Source organism: Equus quagga, chromosome 14 (genome assembly GCF_021613505.1).
Source record: "Equus quagga isolate Etosha38 chromosome 14, UCLA_HA_Equagga_1.0, whole genome shotgun sequence".
NCBI lineage: Eukaryota > Metazoa > Chordata > Mammalia > Perissodactyla > Equidae > Equus > Equus quagga.
This window is the reverse complement of record NC_060280.1, coordinates 20,302,335-20,324,183: the sequence shown is the minus strand read 5'-3', so window position 1 is coordinate 20,324,183 and position 21,849 is coordinate 20,302,335. Positions and strand designations below refer to the sequence as shown.

The window sequence follows — 21,849 nt, the reverse complement described above, 5'->3', positions numbered from 1 at the left end:
TCCATTTTATAGATAAAGAAACCAAAGATAGAGACACAGAAATAAAATGGGAATTCAGGTGTGCGTGACCCCTAAGCTTGCCTACGCTGCACACTCGAACCTCTGGGAGGGACACAAGGCTGCCTTCGCTACCACTCCATGCCAAGGAAAGGGAAGTCTGAAGCCAGCCAAGGCGTGATTCGGTCACGATTCCAGAGGAAGGAGCTTTCGACAGGAAGGAAAAAAGGTGAAAAGCTCTGTCTTCCCTAGAGGACCTCCCCTGTTCTCTGTGGAAAGGTTCATATGGCTCTTCCTGTCCCTCCCATGAGGCTAGAGAGAAAATTTGAGGCCTTCTCCAGCTCGGAAGGAAGAACTCCTCTTTTACTCTTCCCAGAAGGTCCAGTGAGACTCGGGCTATGATTCAGAGAAAACATGGCGAGGAGGCAGCCACACGAGTCCACCTAGAGGCCTTAAGCTAGACTGGAGGGGGAAGCAGCCCCGAAGCTTACATCCCCTACAAGCCCACTCACTAAGTTATAAGCCTACATAGAAATATGGAACCAAAGCCCTAGCTAGCAGTACAGAGGCTCCTTTGCCTGAAATGTCCTCTGTGTAAGATGGTGGCATCTAATTGAAGTGAAAAGGAATCAGCTAAATTTTATTTCCCCAAAACATGACTTACAAGTTAACTCAAACAAATAAAGTGAAGCGTACAACAAATGGTGCTGTGACAACTGGATATCCACATGCAAAAGAATGAATTTGGATCCCTACCTCATACATATACAAAAATTAACTCAAAATGGATCTGGGCCAGACTCGGTGCCTAGTGGTTAAATTCAGGGTGCTCTGCTTCGGCAGCCCAGGTTCACTTCCCAGGCATGGACCTATACCACTCTGTTAGCAGCCAGGCTGTGCTGGGAGCCCACATACTGAAAAACAGAGGAAGGTTGCCACAGCTGTTAGCTCAGGGTGAATCTTCCTCAGCAAAAATAAAAATAAAAAAAGGATCAAAAACCTAAATGAAAGAGCTAACAGTGCAAAATTCTTTGAAGAAAACATATGGGGAAATCTTTGTGACCTTGAATTAGCAATAGTTTTTTAGATATGACATCTAAAGCCAGGAAGCCAATGAAAAAATAGATATATTGGACTTCACAAAATCAAAAACTTTCGTTCCTCAAAGGAAACTATCAAGAAAATAAAAAGACAAGCTACAGAATAGGAGAAAATATTTGCAAATCATATATCTGATAAGGGTCTAGTATCCAGAATATACAGAGAACTCTTATAATTCAACAATAAAAAGACAATCCAGGGGGCTGGCCCCGTGGCCGAGTGGTTAAGTTCGCATGCAGGCGGCCCAGTGTTTCCTCAGTTCAAATCCTGGGCGCAGACATGGCATTGCTCATCAAACCACACTGAGGTGGCATCCCACATGCCACAACTAAAAGGACCCACAACTAAGAATATACAACTATGTACCGGGGGACTTTGGGGAGAAAAAGGAAAAAATAAAATCTTTAAAAAGACAATCCAAATAAAAACTAAACAAAAGATTTAAATAGATATTTCTCCCAAGGAGGTATACAAATGTCCAATAAACACATGAAAAGATGTCCAACATCATTATTCATCAAGAAAATGCAAATCAAAACTATAATGAGGTACAACTTTACACCTACTAGAATGGCTATAATCAAAAAGAAAGACAATAAACAAGTGCTGCTGATGATGTGGAGAAATGGGAACCCTCATACATTGATGGTGGAAATGTAAAATGGTGCAGCCACTTTGGAAAAGAGTTCAGCAATCTTCAAAATGTTAAACATGGAGTTACTATATGACCAGCGATTCCACTCCCAGGTACATACTCAACAGAAATGAAAACATACATCCGCTCAAAAACTGTACACAAATATTCACAGCAGCAGTACTCATAACAGCCAAAAAACGGAAAGAACCCAAACCGGTATCTATTGATGAATGGATAAACAAAATACCATATCTCCACACAACGGAATTTCACTTGATCATAAAAAGGAATGAAGTACTGATACATACTACAGCAGAAATGATTCTGGAAAACATGCTAAGTGAAAGAAGCCACATGCAAAAGGCTCCATATTTTATGATTCTATTTACCTGAAACGTCCATGCAGGCAAATCCACAGAATGAGAAAGTGGGTTAGTGTTTGCCAAGGGCGGGAGAGGGGAAAACAGGAAGTGACTGCTAATGGATGTGGGCTTTCTTCTTTGGGGTGATGAAACATTCTGGGATTAGTGGTGACGGTTGCAAAACCTTGTGACATATTAAAAACTTAACTGGATACTTTAAAAGGGTGAATTTTATGGTACGCTAATTACATCTCAAAAAAAATTGTGAGGTGGAACTATAAAAAGAAGCTAAATGTACACATCATAACATACGTACCATCAAAGAGAGACGACAGGAAACCAATTACATTAACTTGAAAATCACTGCTGGACATTGGCATTTACATTCATAATAACAAATATGAAAAGTACTGAATTTTACTGCCATAAACTGAATACCAACATAAAGAAAATCGAGAGGAAAAATTAATTTGATTTCCATGAAAAATGTCCAAGGATAAATATTTGCTTTCTTCCCAGTATCTTAGCTGGTTGGAGGCTGAGCTCCCCAGAGCAGATATAAGAGCCTTTACGTTAGATCTGCCAACAGCAGACAGACTTGAAAGAATTCCAGTGTTAGAACCTGAGCCTCCGACGCAGCCTTTGGGAAATGGTAATGGATTCTCTCCCAGCAAGCACGTCACCGCGGATGAGCATTCCACTGTGATAACGACAAAGTAACAGGGTAGAACTTTCAATTACCAGCATCTCAACCTTAGAGACTGGATGAACATTTTCTATAAGGCTTTTCTTGGATTCCTTGAATGAATACGTGTGACTCTAAATGAACAGTTTTTCCAAATAAACACAGCTCACGTTAAGAATACTGAATCACAAGCATATTTTGTACACATACAATGTAAAAGTGAAAACATAACACAACATTCTAGAACCGTGCCTGGAACATCACAGGCACCCAATAAATATTTGTTGAATAAATGTTTATTATAGTTAATAATGTTTACTAAATAATTTTGATCAAAAAATAAGGCAAACGCTAACAATATTTCTAAATCAATAGAAAGTTGATTTCTCTCTTCATCAATAGAAAGTTGTGTTTTCTTGCTTTATTCCTCATACGTAATACCACATCCCCACTGACATTCAAACTGACAAGTTAATGGTTATTAATAAAGATAATTAGCCCATAATAAGTAGAAAGGATATTCTGATCAGTTATAAAAGTTCCTGCCCCTCACGTTATAAACCTTTCTGAAATAAAACTTCACGTCAATAAAACCACAGGAATTTGTGAGGTGATTAGTTTCTCATGTACCCTGAGGTTTATTTTAGTTACTAAACTAAGAAAAGATATATTAATACAGTTTAACAATAAGTTGTCCACTCTTCACATTCTTGAACCCTAAGACAGATCCAAGCAAAACATAATTCATCTCACTGATCCATATCAGAGCTCAGCAGGAAGGGAAATTCTTCCTGAAGCACGTTTGAAAGCGTACTGATTTACCAATGCCAAGCAGGTCAGCAACTAATTCTACATTACATTTTCCTTTTTTTAAGCCTCTTTTAAAACAGGGAAATTATTTCTCAGTATCTAACAACTGTGGGTGCTTGAAATACTACAGAGGATCGTCGGCTGAACAAAGAAGTAGAAAGTATCTTCAGAGATCATACCTCCACTTTCAGGACACTTCTAAAAGTCTCTGGGTATAAGATTCTACAAGTCCACAAGGTGTGACAGACACCGTCAGAAAATGTCTTCCTCGATCCCCCTGACAGCAGCGTAAGCTCTTTTCTTCTGTCCTCAAGGAGACGTGAAGATGACACGACTATCAGCTTTTCTATCATCATCTTTTATGTTTTGTTGGAAATCACACTACTCAACTTTCTTTTACTTACGTTCATTAACTCTTCCTTGCTTTGCTGACATCACAAAATAACATTTTCAAAGAAAATGTAGATCGTTATTTGGTCTCCGCATGGAAATGACTTCCTAAGCATAAAAGCAATGTATCAAAAAAGGAAAGATTTGGGTAAAACACAAAAGGCAATATAAAACTGTTCAAATTTCTATAAATCAAAAGCCATCACAAATTAAATGAAAAGGTAATCGTGGGGCAAATGCCCCATATGACAAGGAAAGGTAACATCCCTACTCTATCAAGAGTTCACACAAATCAGTGTCCGGCCAAGACAGTGCCCCCAGCATTCCCGTCCTCACCCATACAAGAAATTGCCAGGTCCCTACAAAAAGAGAGATTACAGCTTCTCTCTCCCAGCTGTCAGGATCACTCTGCCTCTCTCTTCTGGCCTGGTCCTTCGCCCCCTACCTGGATGTACTCTTTCTTCCAAGCCCTGCTAGACTGAAGATTCAAACCAACAGCCAGCCTAGTCTTGATTTCAGACTTTCCCCAAGACCCAGCCTCTGAAACACAGCTTTCTACCTTGTTGTGTAGCCAGCAGGCAAGTAACAACTCGCCCCAGGCTCCGGGGACACCTTACCAACCAATTCCAGCCAAAGCCCAGCATATGGGCTCCTGCCTGGGCTGGGGGAGAGAGAAATCAAACAATTAAACAAATGATAAGCAGAAACTGGGACTCCAATATAAAAACCATCAAAGAGCTCGTGCAGGCAATTCATAGAAAAGAATTATCTAATAGCTAACAATACGACTTTTTAATGCTTAAACACATTAATAATGAAAGATGTGAATTTAAAAAAGGAGGTACTATTTTTATCTGTAAAATCAACAAAGATTTTTTTTTTAATAACAATGCTAACACAGGTATCATAAAACTGATGGTGGGAGGGTAAATTGGTATCATCTTTCTGAAGGACAAGGTGGCAATGTTTCAAGAGCATTCGCAATGACCCTGCCCTTTGATTCTGTAATTTTGCTTTCAGGAATTGATCTTCAGTAATCAAAAATCTGGTTGACAGATTTAAGTATAAAGACATTCATCTCTACTTTTTTGTACTTGAAAAATAAATATCCAACAGTAAGTAAATTGCAAATAAATTATGGTTCATCCATAATGTGGATTATTATGGAGCCAATAAAAATGACGTAATAATAGCCGACTCTTCTCTGGCATGAAGGACCATTCATTGTTCTAAGGCGTTAACACATGTCATTTACTCCTCACGACACCACCACAAATACAACCAATGCGGTAGGTCCAGTAACATCTCTGTTTTAACACTGAGGAAACTGAGGCCCAGAGAAGTTAAGCAATTGGCTCAGGTTACACTGGGATGGACTCCCATGCACTTATCTGAAATTCTAAAATCCAAAAAGCTCTGAAAACCAACTGTTCTCATAAATTTGTGGCAAACTCATCTGTTGGCAAAACCTGATCTGAACTGATGTGAAACTATGTATAGTCTTTATCCCACTTACAGTGAAGTCATCTTACTAAAGAAAAATTAATGTGTCTGATTACGGGGTGCTGCCCCAGACCCCACTAGAAGTGACACAGAATATACACTATGTTATTTTTTTATAATTTGAAAAATTCTGAAGTTTAAAACACAACCAGCCCCACGGGCTTCAGATGAGGAATTGTGGTGGAGCTGAAATTCAAATCTAAGTGTCCGTCTGACTCTGGAGTCTGTGCTCTTAACCAGTATGTGCTATTTTCAGAGACTGTTTAATGACATGGGAAAACGCTTATAATTCAAACATTCAAGCATTTATTAACTACATTCTGTGCCAGACACATAGACAAAACCGCAATTGTGACTACAATTGTGTAACTACAATTGTGACTAAAAAAGCGCTACTAAGAAGAGAGAAGCGTATCAGAAGAGCCAATGCCCTAGGGAGGTTTGTCCTAACAGAGCGGTCAGAGGCAGTTTTCCTGAGGGAACACATGCTCTGAGATGTGAAGGAGGAGCAAGAGTTAACTAGACTAGAGAGAAGAGGGAAGGGCAGACCTGGCAGAGAGAAGAGTATGTGCAAAAGCCCTGGAGTAGGAAATAAGCTGGTGACAAAGGACTGCAAAAGAGCCAGTGTAACCTGAACGCAGAGAACCAGGGAGCCTAGTGTAAGATAAGGCTGGAGAAGAGGCAGAGGCCACAGGGCCTCACAGGTGGAGGAATCATTTGACCCAGTTTCCCTGGGGGACTGTCCCAGTGTAAATAATAGCACTGTCTTTTATTCTCAAAAGTCTCTTGGTCTGAATGACAAAGTATATGGTCGCTCAGTTTGTAGGCCACATTAAAGAGCTGTATCTTTATCCCAAGAGCAATGAGAAGTCATGATGGAGTTTAAGCACGGGGGTTGGGGGAAGGGGGGGATCATAACCAAACTTCAGCTTATAAAAGATTACTCCTGCTGCAAAGAACGGATGGGAATATTGAAAGGACAGGGTGAGTACCATTAGACCAGTCAGGAGTCCACTACAGGAGACCGCGTAGAGATGATGGTAGCTTGGTCTAGGGTGACAGCGGTAGAAACAGAAATAAGTAGATGGGTTTGAGGTTGGTTTGAAGATAAAATGAACAGACTTTGATGATGATTTGGATATGGAAGGAAAAGGAAGGGCAGGTGTCAAGGATGAACCCAAGATTTCTGGCTTCAAACTAGGTGGACGATGGTATGACTCACTGAGACGGAACACTAGAGATTTACGTGAGCGAGAAATTTAAATGTGTGAGACATCCACGCAGGGGTTGTAATTTGAAGCCATGGACCTGGAAGTGTATAAAACAAGGAGAGAAAGTTTAGGTTCAAAATTTGTCGCTGTTTCTTTGCATTCACAGGACCCGCCTCCAAGGCATGACCACCCTATTTTCTGGTTGAATATCGGACTTATTTGGTGGTCACACAAAAGAGAAGGTGGCCTTAGCTGGTGATGTGGGACGAGGGGTGTCAAACGACTTGCAGCATGCAAATAGCCCTTACAACGAATTCTCAAGCGCTTTAAGTTTACTCTTCACAAAGCAGTTTCCTATACACGCTCCTTGAAGCCCACAACTTTGTGAGAAACTATAATCTGCATTTACAGATGAGGAAACTGAAGTAGAGGGCTTACGTTACCTGTCCACGTAGTCAGTAAGGAGCTGCTCTCGTGCATACCATCTCCTCGTCTGTTCAAGGGACTATATTAAGTGCTGTAACAAAGAGCTACCATATAATGTAGTCCCACCAGGTCCCAGGCTCTAGGAGATTAAAAAAGAGAGAAAAGGAAAAAAACACGCAACTTCAAAACATTTAAGGATGCGTTACTTTTCCCAAATCACACTTACCCTATAGTAAGTTCGCTTTAAACTTTCATAAAGGTTCCGGTCCCAAGATGGGGTGGAGGTGAGAAAGTGGAGACGAACCGGGCAGCCAGGAACCACCCCAAACACCAGACCCGGGGCAAATGGGGTCCCAACGGCTGGCCCCGGAGACACTAGGAGAGGATGGCGGGGGCCGCCCGCCGACTGGCAGCCGGAGGCCCAGTGGCCAGTTTGCCGGCGCGTTGCCATAGCAACGGCCGGGTCCCGCTCCGCCCGGGCCGCCCGCCCCCTCCCGTGGGGCCAGCCCTGCGCGCCGACGCCGGTGGCCACTCACGCCGGCCGGCTAGCAGGCTGGCCTCCGACCGGCGCCCCCTCTTCGCGCTGACGGTCGCCCAGCCCGGAACTCCACACCTGGAGAAACTTTTCGGCCAGCGGAGCAGCCGCGGGGAGGTGGACGGGGGCCGCGCGGGGACAAAGCGCGCCGGCTGCCGCGAAGCCCCTTCTCCCCGCGCCGGCGCTGGCGAGGAGGCGCCCGCGCGCCTCGGGTGCGCTCGGAGGTGTCCCCGCGAGCAGCTCCTGTTAGGGACGGACCTGAGAGTCCTGTTTCGGGGACAGAAAAGCAGCCACACGTTACACGAAATTAACACTTCCTCCCAGTGATATCACGGTACTGAGCTGATGTGCAGGCCAACACTCTCACTCAGGGCCCGAGGCCTCGTGGTCCAGCCAGTTGGAGCTGGGGGCTGCAAACCTTGCAATGCAGTGGGTGCAGAGCTGGCCTAAAAAGAGGGAAAAATAAACCGGATATCAGTGCCGAGGGGAGGCCCGGGGTGGAGGAGGTTTATCCCACAGAGGGGTTGAGAAGGCTCCTGACACACACCAAATGACAATTCCCAGAAATATGTTTTAGCCACAAATCACTGTGGAACCATCTGAATGCATGCCCCCTGCAACAGAGGCTTAAACACAGGCTCCAGCTGTATGCTAATGATTTTCTTGACCTGAACTAGGAATGGCATCTGCGGACATGGGTCCTGCTCTCTAGCAGCTGTGGGGAAGAAATTCAACAATCCTAATACTAGCCTAATTATTTGAGGCAGATGTCCTCTAAAATTTGATTGAGAGCCAATAACTTGGGACAGCAGATCGATTCATTTTGTTGCTTAGAGGTAAGGGTACATTTAGCAACTGGTTCATCCTGTCAGTTTCATCAGAAAACTCAAAATGGCCATGGTGGGCAACTGGTAACTTCAAAATTTGCACATTTTCCAAGCAAAAATAATCCCCACCACGTCCTGTACTGTAGAACATTGGGGTCTTGGCCAGACTTTGTTTTGGAGAAATACAAAACTGTTGTTTAACCAGGGTCTGGAATGGTCTACAGAAATTGTCTCTCTGCCCCTCCCCCAACCCTGCCCCCATCCAAGCATGAATGTTAGCACCACCGATGTCCAACAAAAGAAGATAAACTCTACCATTTGCTTCGTTGAGCTGTGAAGTGCGTGGATCTGCCTTTAATCAGCAGCTATGAAGCCTTACACTCCCGATCTTTACCAAGAAATAACTTTGAACTTGTCCACTTCCTGATACCTATGAAGAGCTGGGTTGAGAGAAACTGCACTTATGGAGAATTATTGGAAAGACATGCGATGACCCCTCCTCTATATAGTCTCAGGGTCAGTCAGTCCCAAACCTGGGTACATATCAGAGACATCTGGGGAGTTCCATTTGTTTTGCTGTATTTTGTGTTTAAATACAGATTCACAGATTACTCTTCCAAGAATTCTGATTAAATAGATCCCATGAAACCATTTTTAAAAGCTCTTCAAGTGAGTTTGAAAAAGCCAGGCTGGGAACCACTGATCTATGTTTTACGCTGAATTAAGCCACACCATCAAAAAGCTACGTGTTTGTACCACTTTGTCTTCACTCTTGCAAAATTGCCTATACCGAGTCTTACTTTATACCCTTATGCCATCTGCTTATATTAAGAGATTATGTTTAAAAAAAAATACTCATGACACCTCTGCATTTACTAGAGGTATTATTTTAAGCATGATGTTTATTACATCTCTGTCGCAGATTCCTATCAGATTGCCCAGCCCAGGGTTTTTCAAACTTTTTGGACTATAGTCTACCAATATATTTTACATTATGACCCAGTACACATGTACCTGTACATTTAACAACTGACACAGCTTTATAAAATATTACTCATACCACATGCTATGCACCCTGATACTTTTATCTCTTTTTTAATGCTGGTTTCCACTTTTTAAATGGTTTCTTGACCCCTAGATGAGTTGCAAGTTGCATTTTAAAAACAGCAGTATAGTCAGATGTCTTTTTCTGGAAACTAGTCCTGGATCCTCAAAAAAGGTAACTAGGTCGCCTGGCTACAGCCGATGATGCCAATGGTAGGTACCTGACTCCAGCCAGGCCAATCATAGCCCTCTCCCCGGAATGTGGAATTAAGACTGAGAGATTTCAGTTTTTCTCTAGGTAGCTAACATAGAAACATATCATAACACAGAAAATTAGGAGCTGTCCACAGACATGCTTTCCTACCATGTGACCTGGAGAAATGCAGAAAACCAGGCTGCAGGGAGAATGTGAAAAGAACAGGAAGGATGAAAAAGATTCACAAAGAGAAGAGCAAACAGACCAAAAGGGTTCTGATGGCTTTCCATCTCTGATCGTAGTATCTTCTGAAATGAGCTGCATTCCTGCCTTTGAATTTCATGTAACATTTCAGATCTTTATAATTAAGTGCCTTCTTCTGCTTAAGCTAGTTCAAGTGGCTGAGTTTCTGTTGTCGCAACCAGAATGAATCTAATTACATTGGTTTTATAGGGCTGTCCTAACAAAACACCACAAACTCGGTGACTTCCACAGTACAATTCATTACCTTGCAGTTGCACAGGTCAGAAGCCTGGCACGAGTCTCACTGCACTGAAGTCAGAGTCGGCAGGGGTTTGTTCCCCACCGAGGCTCTAGGGGAGAATCTGTTTCCTTGCCTTTTCCAGCTTCGAAAGGCTGCCTGCATTCCTTGGCTCATGGCCCTTTTCCTCCATCATCAAAAGCAGCAACGTTGCATCTTTCTGACCGTGCTTTTGAGGTCACATCTCCCTCTGATTCTCGCTGGGAAAGGTCCACTGCTTTTAAAAAGGACCCGTGTGATTAGATTGGGCCCACCCAGAAAATACAGGCTAATCACCCACCTCAAGCTCCTTAATCACATCTGCAAAGTGCCTGCTGCATATAAACTAATATATTCACAGGTTCCAGGGATGGGGACGTGGACATCTGTGCGGGGAGGGGCCTCCCACACTAGGACAATCACTCTATGCCCCTTATAGGAAGACCCATGGAAGAAATGTATTTCAAGCCTGAGTGCTAGAAAAAAATCTTTTTCCCCTTAGAGAAAAACTGACATCCCTTTTCCTTATGGAGAAAGCAAACCATGAAATTGATCACATTTCCCTCTTCACCTTGGCTTCCAGGAAGATAGGAACCAAATTTGCAGCTCAACTTTAATAACTCTGTCAAACTCTACAGCTTACAGATCAGCATTACAACTTTTTCCTGTTCTCTGTCTTCCATTTTCCTTCATTTCTACTTTCATCTTTTGGTATTTTTTTATTGTAATGACCATATTATTTTAAACTGCTTCAAATATTTTGCACTTCTATTTCTTCTGCCTATAGCCTTTTCACCCTTCAGATCTCAGCGCACTTGTCACCTCCTCAGAGAAGCTTTCCCTGATCCTGTCTATCTAAAGTAGTCTCACCCCAAAGTCCATCACCTTACCCTACTTGGTTTTCTTAGAGCACTTAACACCATCTAAAGCAATCTTATTTGTTTTCTTTCTTCCCTCACCCAAAGTTAAGCTCCAAGGCAGTAGGGACCCAGCCTCTTTGTTAATTGCTTATTCCCAGAGCCTGGGACAGTGCCTGGTACTTAGTAGCTATTTAGTAAAAATCATGGCATTGGTGAATGAAAGAATGAATGGAAGGAAGGAAGGGAGAGAGGAAAGAAGGAAGGAAGAGAGGCTTTGTAGAACATGGTGAAATATAGATGGATACATAAATAGGTGGGTAGATCGATTGACAAATAGACAAATATTCATTTCTAGTGTGCCAATGTCACTAACATTTATAGAGAGGAATCAGAGAAATGACACAAGGAAGTAAAACAGAGCTCCCTAAAATGTGTACATAAAGGTACTGGGTTTTCTTGGGGAACCCTTGATGTAAATGCCTTAGACAAAAAGAGTTTGACGTTTTCAAGTGACCCAAGGCAGCTACATTAAATATTGTGGCTAGTTACCATAGCTGAAGTCATCAGTTCTCAGTGAGATAATGGATTGCAACACCATGACCACTAGCATGGACAGCTCTTGACACTGCCAAGGGCACTCAGTCTATTTCAGGGGTCATTACTGCCCAACAATCTGCTCTCATTCTATTCCCGTAATTATTAACTTCTCCACTGGCATCCAGCGCTATATGCTGTTTACTTAAACACTATGGTAACATCGTTGTTACAACGCGGTCTCAAATTGCTTGACATTTAAGGAAGAGAGATCAGAATTGAAGTTTGTCACTATAACAAAACATAGGCACAGTTAATATGGTTTGTTCCAGGGTTTGTTGACCCTGTTGGTAAAAATACCAAAGTTTGGGGGTAGGGATGGACTTCAGTTCAATTGATTCACGCATTAATTAAATTTATCTCTGTTGCTCAAAAGATTTTTAAGAGACTCTACATCACAAAAAAACCACTCCATAATTTTTCTGTTCTATGAGATAAATTCAGAGATGTTTAGATCATTATGTGTTATATTAAGATTTCTTAAATGGGGACACATCTTTGAAAAGTGTATAATGCAAATGTAACTTTTTCCTAATGAGATGTCTTTGATTACTGGTAGGCTCTACAAATTTATGCAAGTCTTTCCATTTTTCTCTTCTCCTGCCTTGACAAAAGTAGAACCATACTTTATCCCCATAGCTCAAAATATAACAAACATTTGGCAATTAAGTCCGTTTGTCTGATCAACTGTGGATGTCTGACCCAACCTCCTTGTCAGATAAAACTAGTTAGAGTTCAGGTTAGTGCACACCAAAACCAAGTTAATGGTTAATGGATTGGAAGCCTTGATATTGTTAAGATGGCAATACTCCCCAAATTGATCTACAATCCTTATCAATCCTTCAGTGCAATCCTTATCAAAATGTCAGCTGCCTTTTTTACAGAAATTGACTATCTGATACTAAAATTCATATGGAAATGCAAGAAACCCAGAGCAGGCAAAACAATCTTAAAAGGAAGAACAAAGTTGGAGGCCCCACACTTCCTGATTTCAAAATTCACTACAAAGCTGCAGTAATTAAGACTGTCATACTGACATAAGATAGACATATAGATCAATGGAATGGAAATGAGAATCCAGAAATAAACCCATGCATCATGGGTTAATTGACAAGGGTGTCAAGACAACTCAATGGGGGAAAGAATAATCTTTTCAACAAGTAGTGCTGGGAAAAGGGGATATCCACTTGCAGGGGAATGAATTTGGACCTCACACCATATATAACTTAACTCAAAATGGATCAAAGACCTAGACAGAAGAGCTAAAACTATAAAACTCTTAGAAGAAATATAGTTATAAATTCTCATGAGCTGATGTTAGACAATGGTTTCTTAGTATAGCATCTAAAGCAAAAGCAACCAAAGAAAAAATAGATAAATTGGACTTCATCAAAATTAAAACTTTTGTACTTCAAAGCACACTATCAAGAAAATGAAGGGGCTGGCCTGGTGGCATTACAGTTAAGTTTGCATGCTCTGCTTCAGTGGCCTGGGGTTCGCCAGTTCAGATCCTGGGCATGAACCTACACAGCACTCATCAAGCCATGCTGTGGCAGCATCCCACATAGAAGAACTAGAATGACTCACAACTAGGATATACAACTATGTATTTGTGCTTTGGGGAGAATTACAAAAAAAAGAGGAATATTGGCAACAGACGTTAGCTCAAGGCCAATCTTCCTCACCAAAAAAAAGGGGGAAAAAAGAAAACATAAAATGGGAGAAAATATTTGAAAGTCTTATATCTGATGAGGGTTTAGTGTCTAAATACATTAAAAACTCATACAACTCATTGGTAAAAAGACAAATAATCCAATGTAAAAATGGGCTAAGAATTTGAATAGACATTTTCCCAAAGATATACAAATAGCCAATAAGCACATGAAAAGATGCTCGACATCATCTGACAACAGGGAAATGCAAATCAAAACCATAATGGGGCATCACTCCACATCTGCTAGGATGGCTATAATCAAAAAGACGGACAATAACAAGTGCTAGTGATGATGTGGAAAAAATTGGAACTTTCATACATTGCTGATGGGAATACGAAATGGGATAGCTGCTTTAGAAAAGTCTGGCAGTTCATCAAACTATTAAACATAGAGTTATCAGATGACCACTTCTGGGTATATACCCAAGAGAACTGAAGATATATGTCCGCACAAACACTTACACATGAATGTTCATAGCAGTATTATTCATAATAGCCAATAAAAGGAAACAACCCAAATGGCCATCAAAGGACGAATGGATGAACAAAGGATGGTATCTCCATACAATGGAACTTTATTTGGCTATAAAAAGGAATGAAGTACTGACACGTGCCACAACGTGGATGAACCTTGAAAACATTAGCTAAGTCAAAGAAGCCAAACACAAAAGACCATATATCATATGATTCCACTCATGTGAAACGTTCAGAATAGGCAAATCTGTATAGAGAGAAAGTAGATTAGTGGTTTTCAGGGACTAGGAAGAGGGGAAAATGGGGAGAGACTGCCTACAGAGTTTCTTTTTGGGGTGATGAAAATGTCCTAAAATTAGACAGTGGTGATGGTTACACAACCTTGTGAATATACTAAAAACGACTGAATAGTACACTTTAAAAGGGTGAATTTTATGGTACATGAATCATATCTCAATAAAAAAATAAACACCACTAAATAATACTTTGTAATTCATGGATTCTAAAACCCTTTTCTTTTTGAGGAAGATTAGCCCTGAGCTAACTACTTCCAATCCTCCTCTTTTTGCTGAGGAAGACTGGCCCTGAGCTAACATCCATGCCCATCTTCCTCCACTTTATATGTGGGATGCCTACCACAGCATGGCTTGCCAAGCGGTGCCATGTCCGCACCTGGGATCCGAACCAGTGAACCCCGGGCCACCCAAGTGGAACGTGCAAACAACCACTGTGCCACCGGGCTGGCCCTCAAAACCCACATTTTTTAAAACTTTTTTAACTTCTTTGAAATTGCCTTGCATCTTATAATTGATTACATATTACTCTTACTTTCAGCCAGGTAGCAATCCGAATGTGTTGTGTTAAAGATCTTCTGCTGACATCTTCCTGAAGGACTGAGAAAATGTCAGCATCTATGTGCCTTAGTTTTAATAAAATACAGGTAATACTAACTCACCTAATATCACCAACTCTGTGCCAAGCACTGTCCCAAATGCTTCATGGATTTTAATTGATTCAATCTTCACAACAACTCCAGGAGGTAGGCACTTTATTATCCCCATTTTACAGACAAAGAAACAGAAGTATAGTGTGCCCGAGCAACTTGTCCAAGACCACACAGTTAGTACAGGAGAGTCCCGTCCAGGCTGTTCTGGTCCAGAGTCTGTGCTCCTAACCATCAGGCATCGCTGCCTCCCTTACCTGTGACATGCTGGGAGTGCAAGTCAGCCATTACCTCAACAATCTTCAAGGCTCCCTGATGCAAAGTTGGCCAAAAGAGTAACTAAAGCGAATAATCAGTCTTGCTATGTTTTAGTGATGAAAATGCCATTCATTTGGAAGTTTGATTGTTTCAACCAAACACTTTTTGGCTGTGTCTAGGGATTTCACCTTCCAGAATTTTATTTACTGGGCTCAGATAAGAGGGTGTAATCTCTTTCTGCTCGGCTTACAAGGTGAGCAAAGGGGGCTGGAGCCTTAGTCCAGACCCTCACTTTTCCCCCGCTGGCTGCAGAGATCAACCTCTCTCTCAGAGGAGGAGCAGGAGGGCTGGGTGAGGGGCAGGCTCAGCCAGGCTCCAGCGTGGGGATGGAGGGGTGATACTATCCACATATGAAGGGTATGGAGCCAGGGGAAACACCACCAGAAGTCGTCCCAGGAAGAAGTGCAGGGTCAGACCTGAAGCAAACATTCCACCTCCCTATCACCTGACATGCAATTTTGCTGATTATTAAATAACTTAGGTCACTGTAGCCCATTGTAGCCTCCACTGCACCCCTGCTCTGGTTCAGCCTTTTGTGATACAGGAGGAGAGCAGGGATCCCACAGCCCACGCACCAGCACTGCGTGAGTGAGCAGGAGCTCTATCTTGTTGGTTGAGGGGCTTTCTAACTACCCTAGGGAAAGGAGACCTGCTCGTCTGGGCCATGGGTGCTCCGAGTGTAGTGGGACACTTGACAGGGTCAGGAAGTGGACAGTAACACCTGTGCAGGTGTTGACTGGAAAAATAAAATGTTGATTGGCCAGAAAAAAAAAGTAAATCATTGGATTATTGGAAGGACTCCTGAGGATACAGGGGCGTCCAGCATGCCAGACTTAGGACAGAAGATGAATTGAGTCACTTCCAAGAGACTGTAGGCAGACGTAAAGGGTAGCCAAGGCCTTCCTGTCACCATACTGCCAGGTTCTTGCCACAGTCCGGGCCCCTCAGATACCAGATGCCTCTTTAGAAATGGCTGGGGAAACTAGCCTGAGCCTGACTGCTTCCAACAAGCTGACCCTACAGATACCCTCAGTTCCCGGGGGCCGGATTCGGGGTGGAGACTGGACTCAGAGCCCTCTCCTCCTCTCTACATCCTCTTACAGAGGCTTCAGCAGCATTTTCCAGCCACGGACGACAACAGTCCCACCCCTCCAGCTTAGGCCTTCACCTCAGAGGCCAGAAGCCAAATACAGTCATCCTTTCAGGAGAGAAATGACTGGTCTACCGCCACACCACACTGAAGTGCCTGATGCTGGAAACCAAGCAGAGTCGGGCCTTAGTACTTGGATGGGAACAGAGAAATGACTGAAGCAAAGGGGACAGCAGAAGACATGCCCAGTAAGGCAGGACACCAGCTCTGAATTGCTGCGCAACAGAAAGAGGGGTGGACAGAGGAGGTGACTGCAACTGCCATCCTTTAATTCGTTCCTCCTTCTTAAATTTTTATTTGGAAGTAATTTCAAACTTACAGAAAAGTTACAAAAAATAGTAAAAAGAATACTCATATACCCTTTACCTAAATTCACCGATTAACATTTTACCCCATTTACTTTATTTATATCTGAATATACGTATACATATATACAGTTTTTGTATAAAATATATAATTTTATATGTAAATATATTTTATATATTTAAATTAGAAAAAATATATATGTAGTGTTTTTCAGCGCCATTTGAGGGTCAGTGACAAACACTATTGCCTTTTGCTCCTAAATACTCCAGTGTGTATTCCCTAAAAATAAGGATATTCTATTACATAAGCCCAGTACAGTTGTCAGCCGTAATGTATTTAACATTGATGCAATAATGTAATCTACTGTTCCTATTCCATTTTGTCAGCTGATCCAATTATGCCCTTTACAGCATTTTCCCCCTCCACTACAGCACCCCATCTAGTCTCAGGTATTGTCACGTCCCTTAACACTCTTTTAATCTGGAACACTTGCACAGCTTTTGTCATTAGTGACATGGACATTTTTTCAAACTCCAGTCCCCTATCCCCTGACCTTAATATAACATTTCTCGTTTTTGATTCGTCTAATGTTTCTCCATGATTAGATTCAGATTATGCATTCTAGGCCGCAACACCAGATAGGTGATGTTGCGTCCCTCTCAGGGTATCATTTCTGGACGCACAGTACGTCCATCTGTCCCTCATTCGTGATGTTATTTTGATCACACAGTCAAGGTGTTGTCTGATTTCTCCACTGTGTAATTACTGTATATTTTTTCTCCCTCACAACTAACGAGCAGTTGGTGGAGAGTCAATTTAAGACTGTGCAAACCGTCTCCCGCTCCTCCCCAAAACGTCTCCCTAGTTAGCCCCTGCCACTCTTTCCTGACTTTCCCCAGAGCCAAATGAGCGCCGCTGGCGCCACCTATAGGGCTTCCGGCACACTGCAACAAGGGGAATGAACCGTGGATCTCTTTGCTTCTGCTTCTGGTCTGGTGCCCGGAAGCTATTTCAGCCTTAAACATTTTGAAAGAAGAGCCTATAGACACTTGAGTCACAATCCCGGAGCTCTAGTTGTGACATCACCACTAACTCATGAGGAACCTTGGACAAGTTCTTCCCCTTTTCAAGACTTCAGAGTCCCCAGTAAAATGGGAGGTTGGATGACAAAGCCCTGAGCTCATTCATTCATTCAACAAGTATTTCTTGAGCATCTACAGGTACTGTTCTAGGGTCTGGACAAGATTTCTGCTCTCAAGAAGCTTACACTCTACGATGGGTGACCCAAACAATGAGCAAGAAAACCCGTAGAGGAAAAAGATAAATACACATACTAGTAAGTGCTATGATGACAATAAAACAAGATTGTGAGAGAGAGTGCCTGGGATCCACTTTAGATTGGGTGGCTAGAAAAAGCTCTCTGAAGAGGCAGTTTGAGCTAAGACATAAAGGATGATATTTGAAATATACCATGATAAAAGCTAAATATGTGTGTGTGTGTGTGTGTGTATATATTATAAAGTATTTCATAAGTATAAAAGTAGTATAACCTTTTAACACAAAGTTTGGAGAAAAGACAGCAATATTACCCATAATGCTACCAGCCTAATATAACTACTGGCAACATTTTAATATATTTGTATTTGTGTCTTTTTTCTTTTGTTTTACATATGATTCTGAGCTCTGCTTTTTAAATTTAGCATTATCTCATAAATATTTTCCATGTTGCTATTCTAGATGCAAACATTGCATGCCTCATATTCCATTTGTTAGAATTATTTACCCTTCTCCCCTCAAGAACAGCGCAATAAATACTCACATACCTTCATCAGATCTACCAGTTGTTAACTTTTTGCCACGTTTGCTTTACTTCTGTCTAATAATTTAATATACAGTTTCTCTGAACCCTTGAGAGTTAGTCGCTGGCATCATGACCCTTCATTCCTAAATACTTTAGCAAGTATCACCTAAGAACAAGACCATTCTCCTCCATAACCACAGTTCATATTATCACCCTCAGGAAAATTAATATGAATACAAGCTCAGCCAGGCTCCAGCCCATATTCAAATTTCCCCACTTGTCCAAACAATGTCCTTTACAACTGGTTTGTTTGTTTATTGATCTGGTATCCAATTACAGATGAGGCATTTTATTTAGTTGTTCTTTTTTATTTTTCTATATAATACACTTAAAGTTTCTTAGGCAGGAAATTTTATCATAAAGTTAACTGATAGAATCTCACTGCTCAGTCTTGAACATGTAGGCCATTCTAATTGCTAGTGAAGATCAGCCCAGTCTAACTACCACTAACGACTAGACAATCTTACCCTCCTGTCCAGGGTGGAGACCGCATGAAAATTTATAACAGAAAACAAAGCAGGATTGTTCGGTGAGCCTTGGAAATGTTAGCCACACAAAAGCGTCTTTTAAGAGGCCTCTGCTTCAAAGTGTTATTATATTCTATAAAATGTAATCTAATCTGCAAGTCTGCTTGTCTTAATAATTTATTCCTCTTTTGCTAATTGTTCAAACTGATGTCTCTGCTTTATGAAATACTTGAGAGGTTTCTCAAGTCAGAAGAAGGACTTTAGGATTTTCTTCTCCCTTATGCATCTCATTATTCTGTTGGATCCTTAATTCAAAGGCTTGAGAGTCTTTCTCTCATTCAAAGTATGCCCTCTAGTCTCCATAAATATCGTTTAATATTATATTCTATTAATTATTTAACCATCTTCTATAGGCTTTTCCTTGTTTCTTTTTTTTTTTTAAAGATTTTATTTTTTCCTTTTTCTCCCCAAAGCCCCCTGGTACATAGTTGTATATTCTTCGTTGTGGGTCCTTCTAGTTGTGGCATGTGGGACGCTGCCTCAGCGTGGTTTGATGAGCAGTGCCATGTCCGTGCCCAGGATTTGAACCAACGAAACACTGGGCCGCCTGCAGCGGAGCAGGCGGACTTACCCTCTCAGCCACGGGGCCAGCCCCTCCTTGTTTCTAATATTTTACTATTACAAATCTTGATCAAACCTTAAAAATAACATTAAATTTGGGGCTGGCCCCGTGGCCGAGTGGTTAAGTTCACGCGCTCCGCTGCAGGCGGCCCAGTGCTTCGTTGGTTCGAATCCTGGGGGCGGACATGGCACTGCTCATCAGACCACGCTGAGGCAGCGCCCCACATGCCACAACTAGAAGAACCCACAACGAAGAATACACAACTATGTACCGGGGGGGCTTTGGGGAGAAAAAGGAAAAAATAAAATCTTTAAAAAAATAATAATAATATTAAATTTAAAAATAACATAACATAAAAAATAGTAAATTCTTAATATCCTCAAATATCCTGTTAGCGTTCAGCTTTTCCCAATTGTTTCATGATATTTTCAGCTTGTTTAAACCAGGATGCAAATAAATTCCATAGTTTGCAATTGGTTTATATGCTTTTTTCAAATCTGTTTACTCTCTGGGTTTCCTCTCCACCTCACTTTCTTTCCCCTTGCAATATATTTGTTGAAGAACCAGGTCGTTTGTCCTCTGGGTTCTCACAGACTGGATTTTGCTGATTGTGTCTTTGTGATGTCATTGAAGGTGTTCCTCTATTCTTTGCATTGCCTGTCAATTGGGAGCTACATCTGTAAATTGGTAGTTAGATCTAGATGCTTGATTAGATTCAGATTCTATTTGCTTGGAAATGCTTCACAGGTGACGTTGTATTCTTCAAACACGAGACATGTAATGCCTAGATATCTCTCTTTTTGTGATATGGGCAGCCATGGATGATCATTGCCTAGATCCATTAATTCATTAGAGGTTGAAAAGTGGTGATATTCCAATCTATCAACCCTTCAATTATTATCTGGAATACTTCTGAAAGAGACACTTCCCCTCATCTTTTATTTGGTTACCCAGAGATACATTTCGTATAGGAAAGAAAGGATGAATGCTTCATTAAGCTAATTAATAAACTTGAAATGTCACAGAGGCACTGCCCTGGCACAGCCTTTGCCATGAAGTGACATTATCAGTGGGCCACACCACAACTGGGACTCCCTGAAACAAACAGGGAGCAGAGCCCTGGGTAAGGACAACTGCTGCCACCAGCACAGGCCTTGGTCCTTAGGCTGGGGCAAGGCTGAGGCTGTGGTGTTCGTGTTTCCAAGCCTGGAGAGATCCTTCTTTTCTCCATGAATGCTGAGCTTGCAGAGCTGGGGGCCAGGGATGCTGCAAATTCTGGGAAGCTTAATATCCTCTCAGCCCAGTGGGCAAATAAAGCTCTGTTTTGGGTATATTAGAGTATAGGCTCAGCTGCTGTAACAAAAAAGACCCCAAAATAAGGGGGTTTAAAAAAACAGAAATGTGTTTCTTTCTCAGGTAATAGTCCAAGAGGTAAGCCAGCAGTTCAAGGTAGGCAGATGGCTCTGCTCCGTGAGATTATCAAAGAACCTAGGTCCTTCCTAACTTCTTGTTTCACCATTCTCTAGGATGTCACCTTCATCTGCAGGACTGAAGTGGGTGACCAGTAGCTTATCTGCATTCCTGTCTTGGAGGAAGGGGAGAGAGAGAGGAAGTAGAGGACAAGCAATTTCATTTAAAACCTATGTCCTGGAAGTTATATACATCACCACCTCTCATAATCAATTGGCTAGAACTTATTCACAACATCTAGCTGTAGAGGAGGCTGGGGTGGTAAGGAGGGGTTATTACTAATATTAAGGAGAAAATGGATACTGGCAACAATTAGCAGTTTCTGCCATGGTTGGAAAGTGGCCTCAAGGGGCTGGTTACACCCTCTCAGTTTCGAAAACATATCTTATGCAAGGCCTTCAGGGGTTGATGTCTACAGGACAAGGTCTTCATCCCCAGAGCTCCAGGGCCCACGGATGAGGGTTCGCCCCAGAGTCCAGGCATTCTTATTCTAGGAGGCCCTACAACACACCTCAAACATTAAAATGCACCTACAGCCTGTAGTAAATCTAGTTTTTACTGCAAAATTTTGAAACTGTTTTTATAATTTTGCTTTTTAAATTATTTGGTTAGGAGTAATTCATTTAATTTACAATTGGCTGGGGTTTCTCAGCAATCCTCTTGTGTATGTAGAATTTCCTGTGAAGTGAAAAACATGAATTGTTTTCAAGTGTAATAAAATCTTTGTGAAATTGGTACAAAATTAACAATTAATGGGTTAATTTGTTAATCATAATTAACAAAATGGTATCGTTTATGGGCATTTACTTAGATATTTATTTAGGTT

At 41.7% G+C, this 21,849-nt stretch overlaps 1 protein-coding gene across 16 annotated transcripts in view; it reads right to left on the bottom strand.

The window, feature by feature from the left end:
• The window catches only part of STK33 (serine/threonine kinase 33), a 129,805-nt gene extending 119,774 nt beyond the window's left edge, over nucleotides 1-10,031 (bottom strand). For 2 of the 16 annotated variants that reach the window (XM_046638544.1, XM_046638549.1), the window contains exon 1: nucleotides 7,349-7,649. Coding sequence is in view for 8 of the 16 variants with exons in the window: in XM_046638550.1 (XP_046494506.1) it covers nucleotides 2,720-2,797; nucleotides 7,140-7,176 (115 nt within the window). In the remaining 8 variants the exon portion in view is untranslated. The other 14 variants (XM_046638541.1, XM_046638550.1, XM_046638551.1 and 11 more) reach the window with 14 other exon arrangements.
• Nucleotides 10,032-21,849: the final 11,818 nt, after the last annotated feature.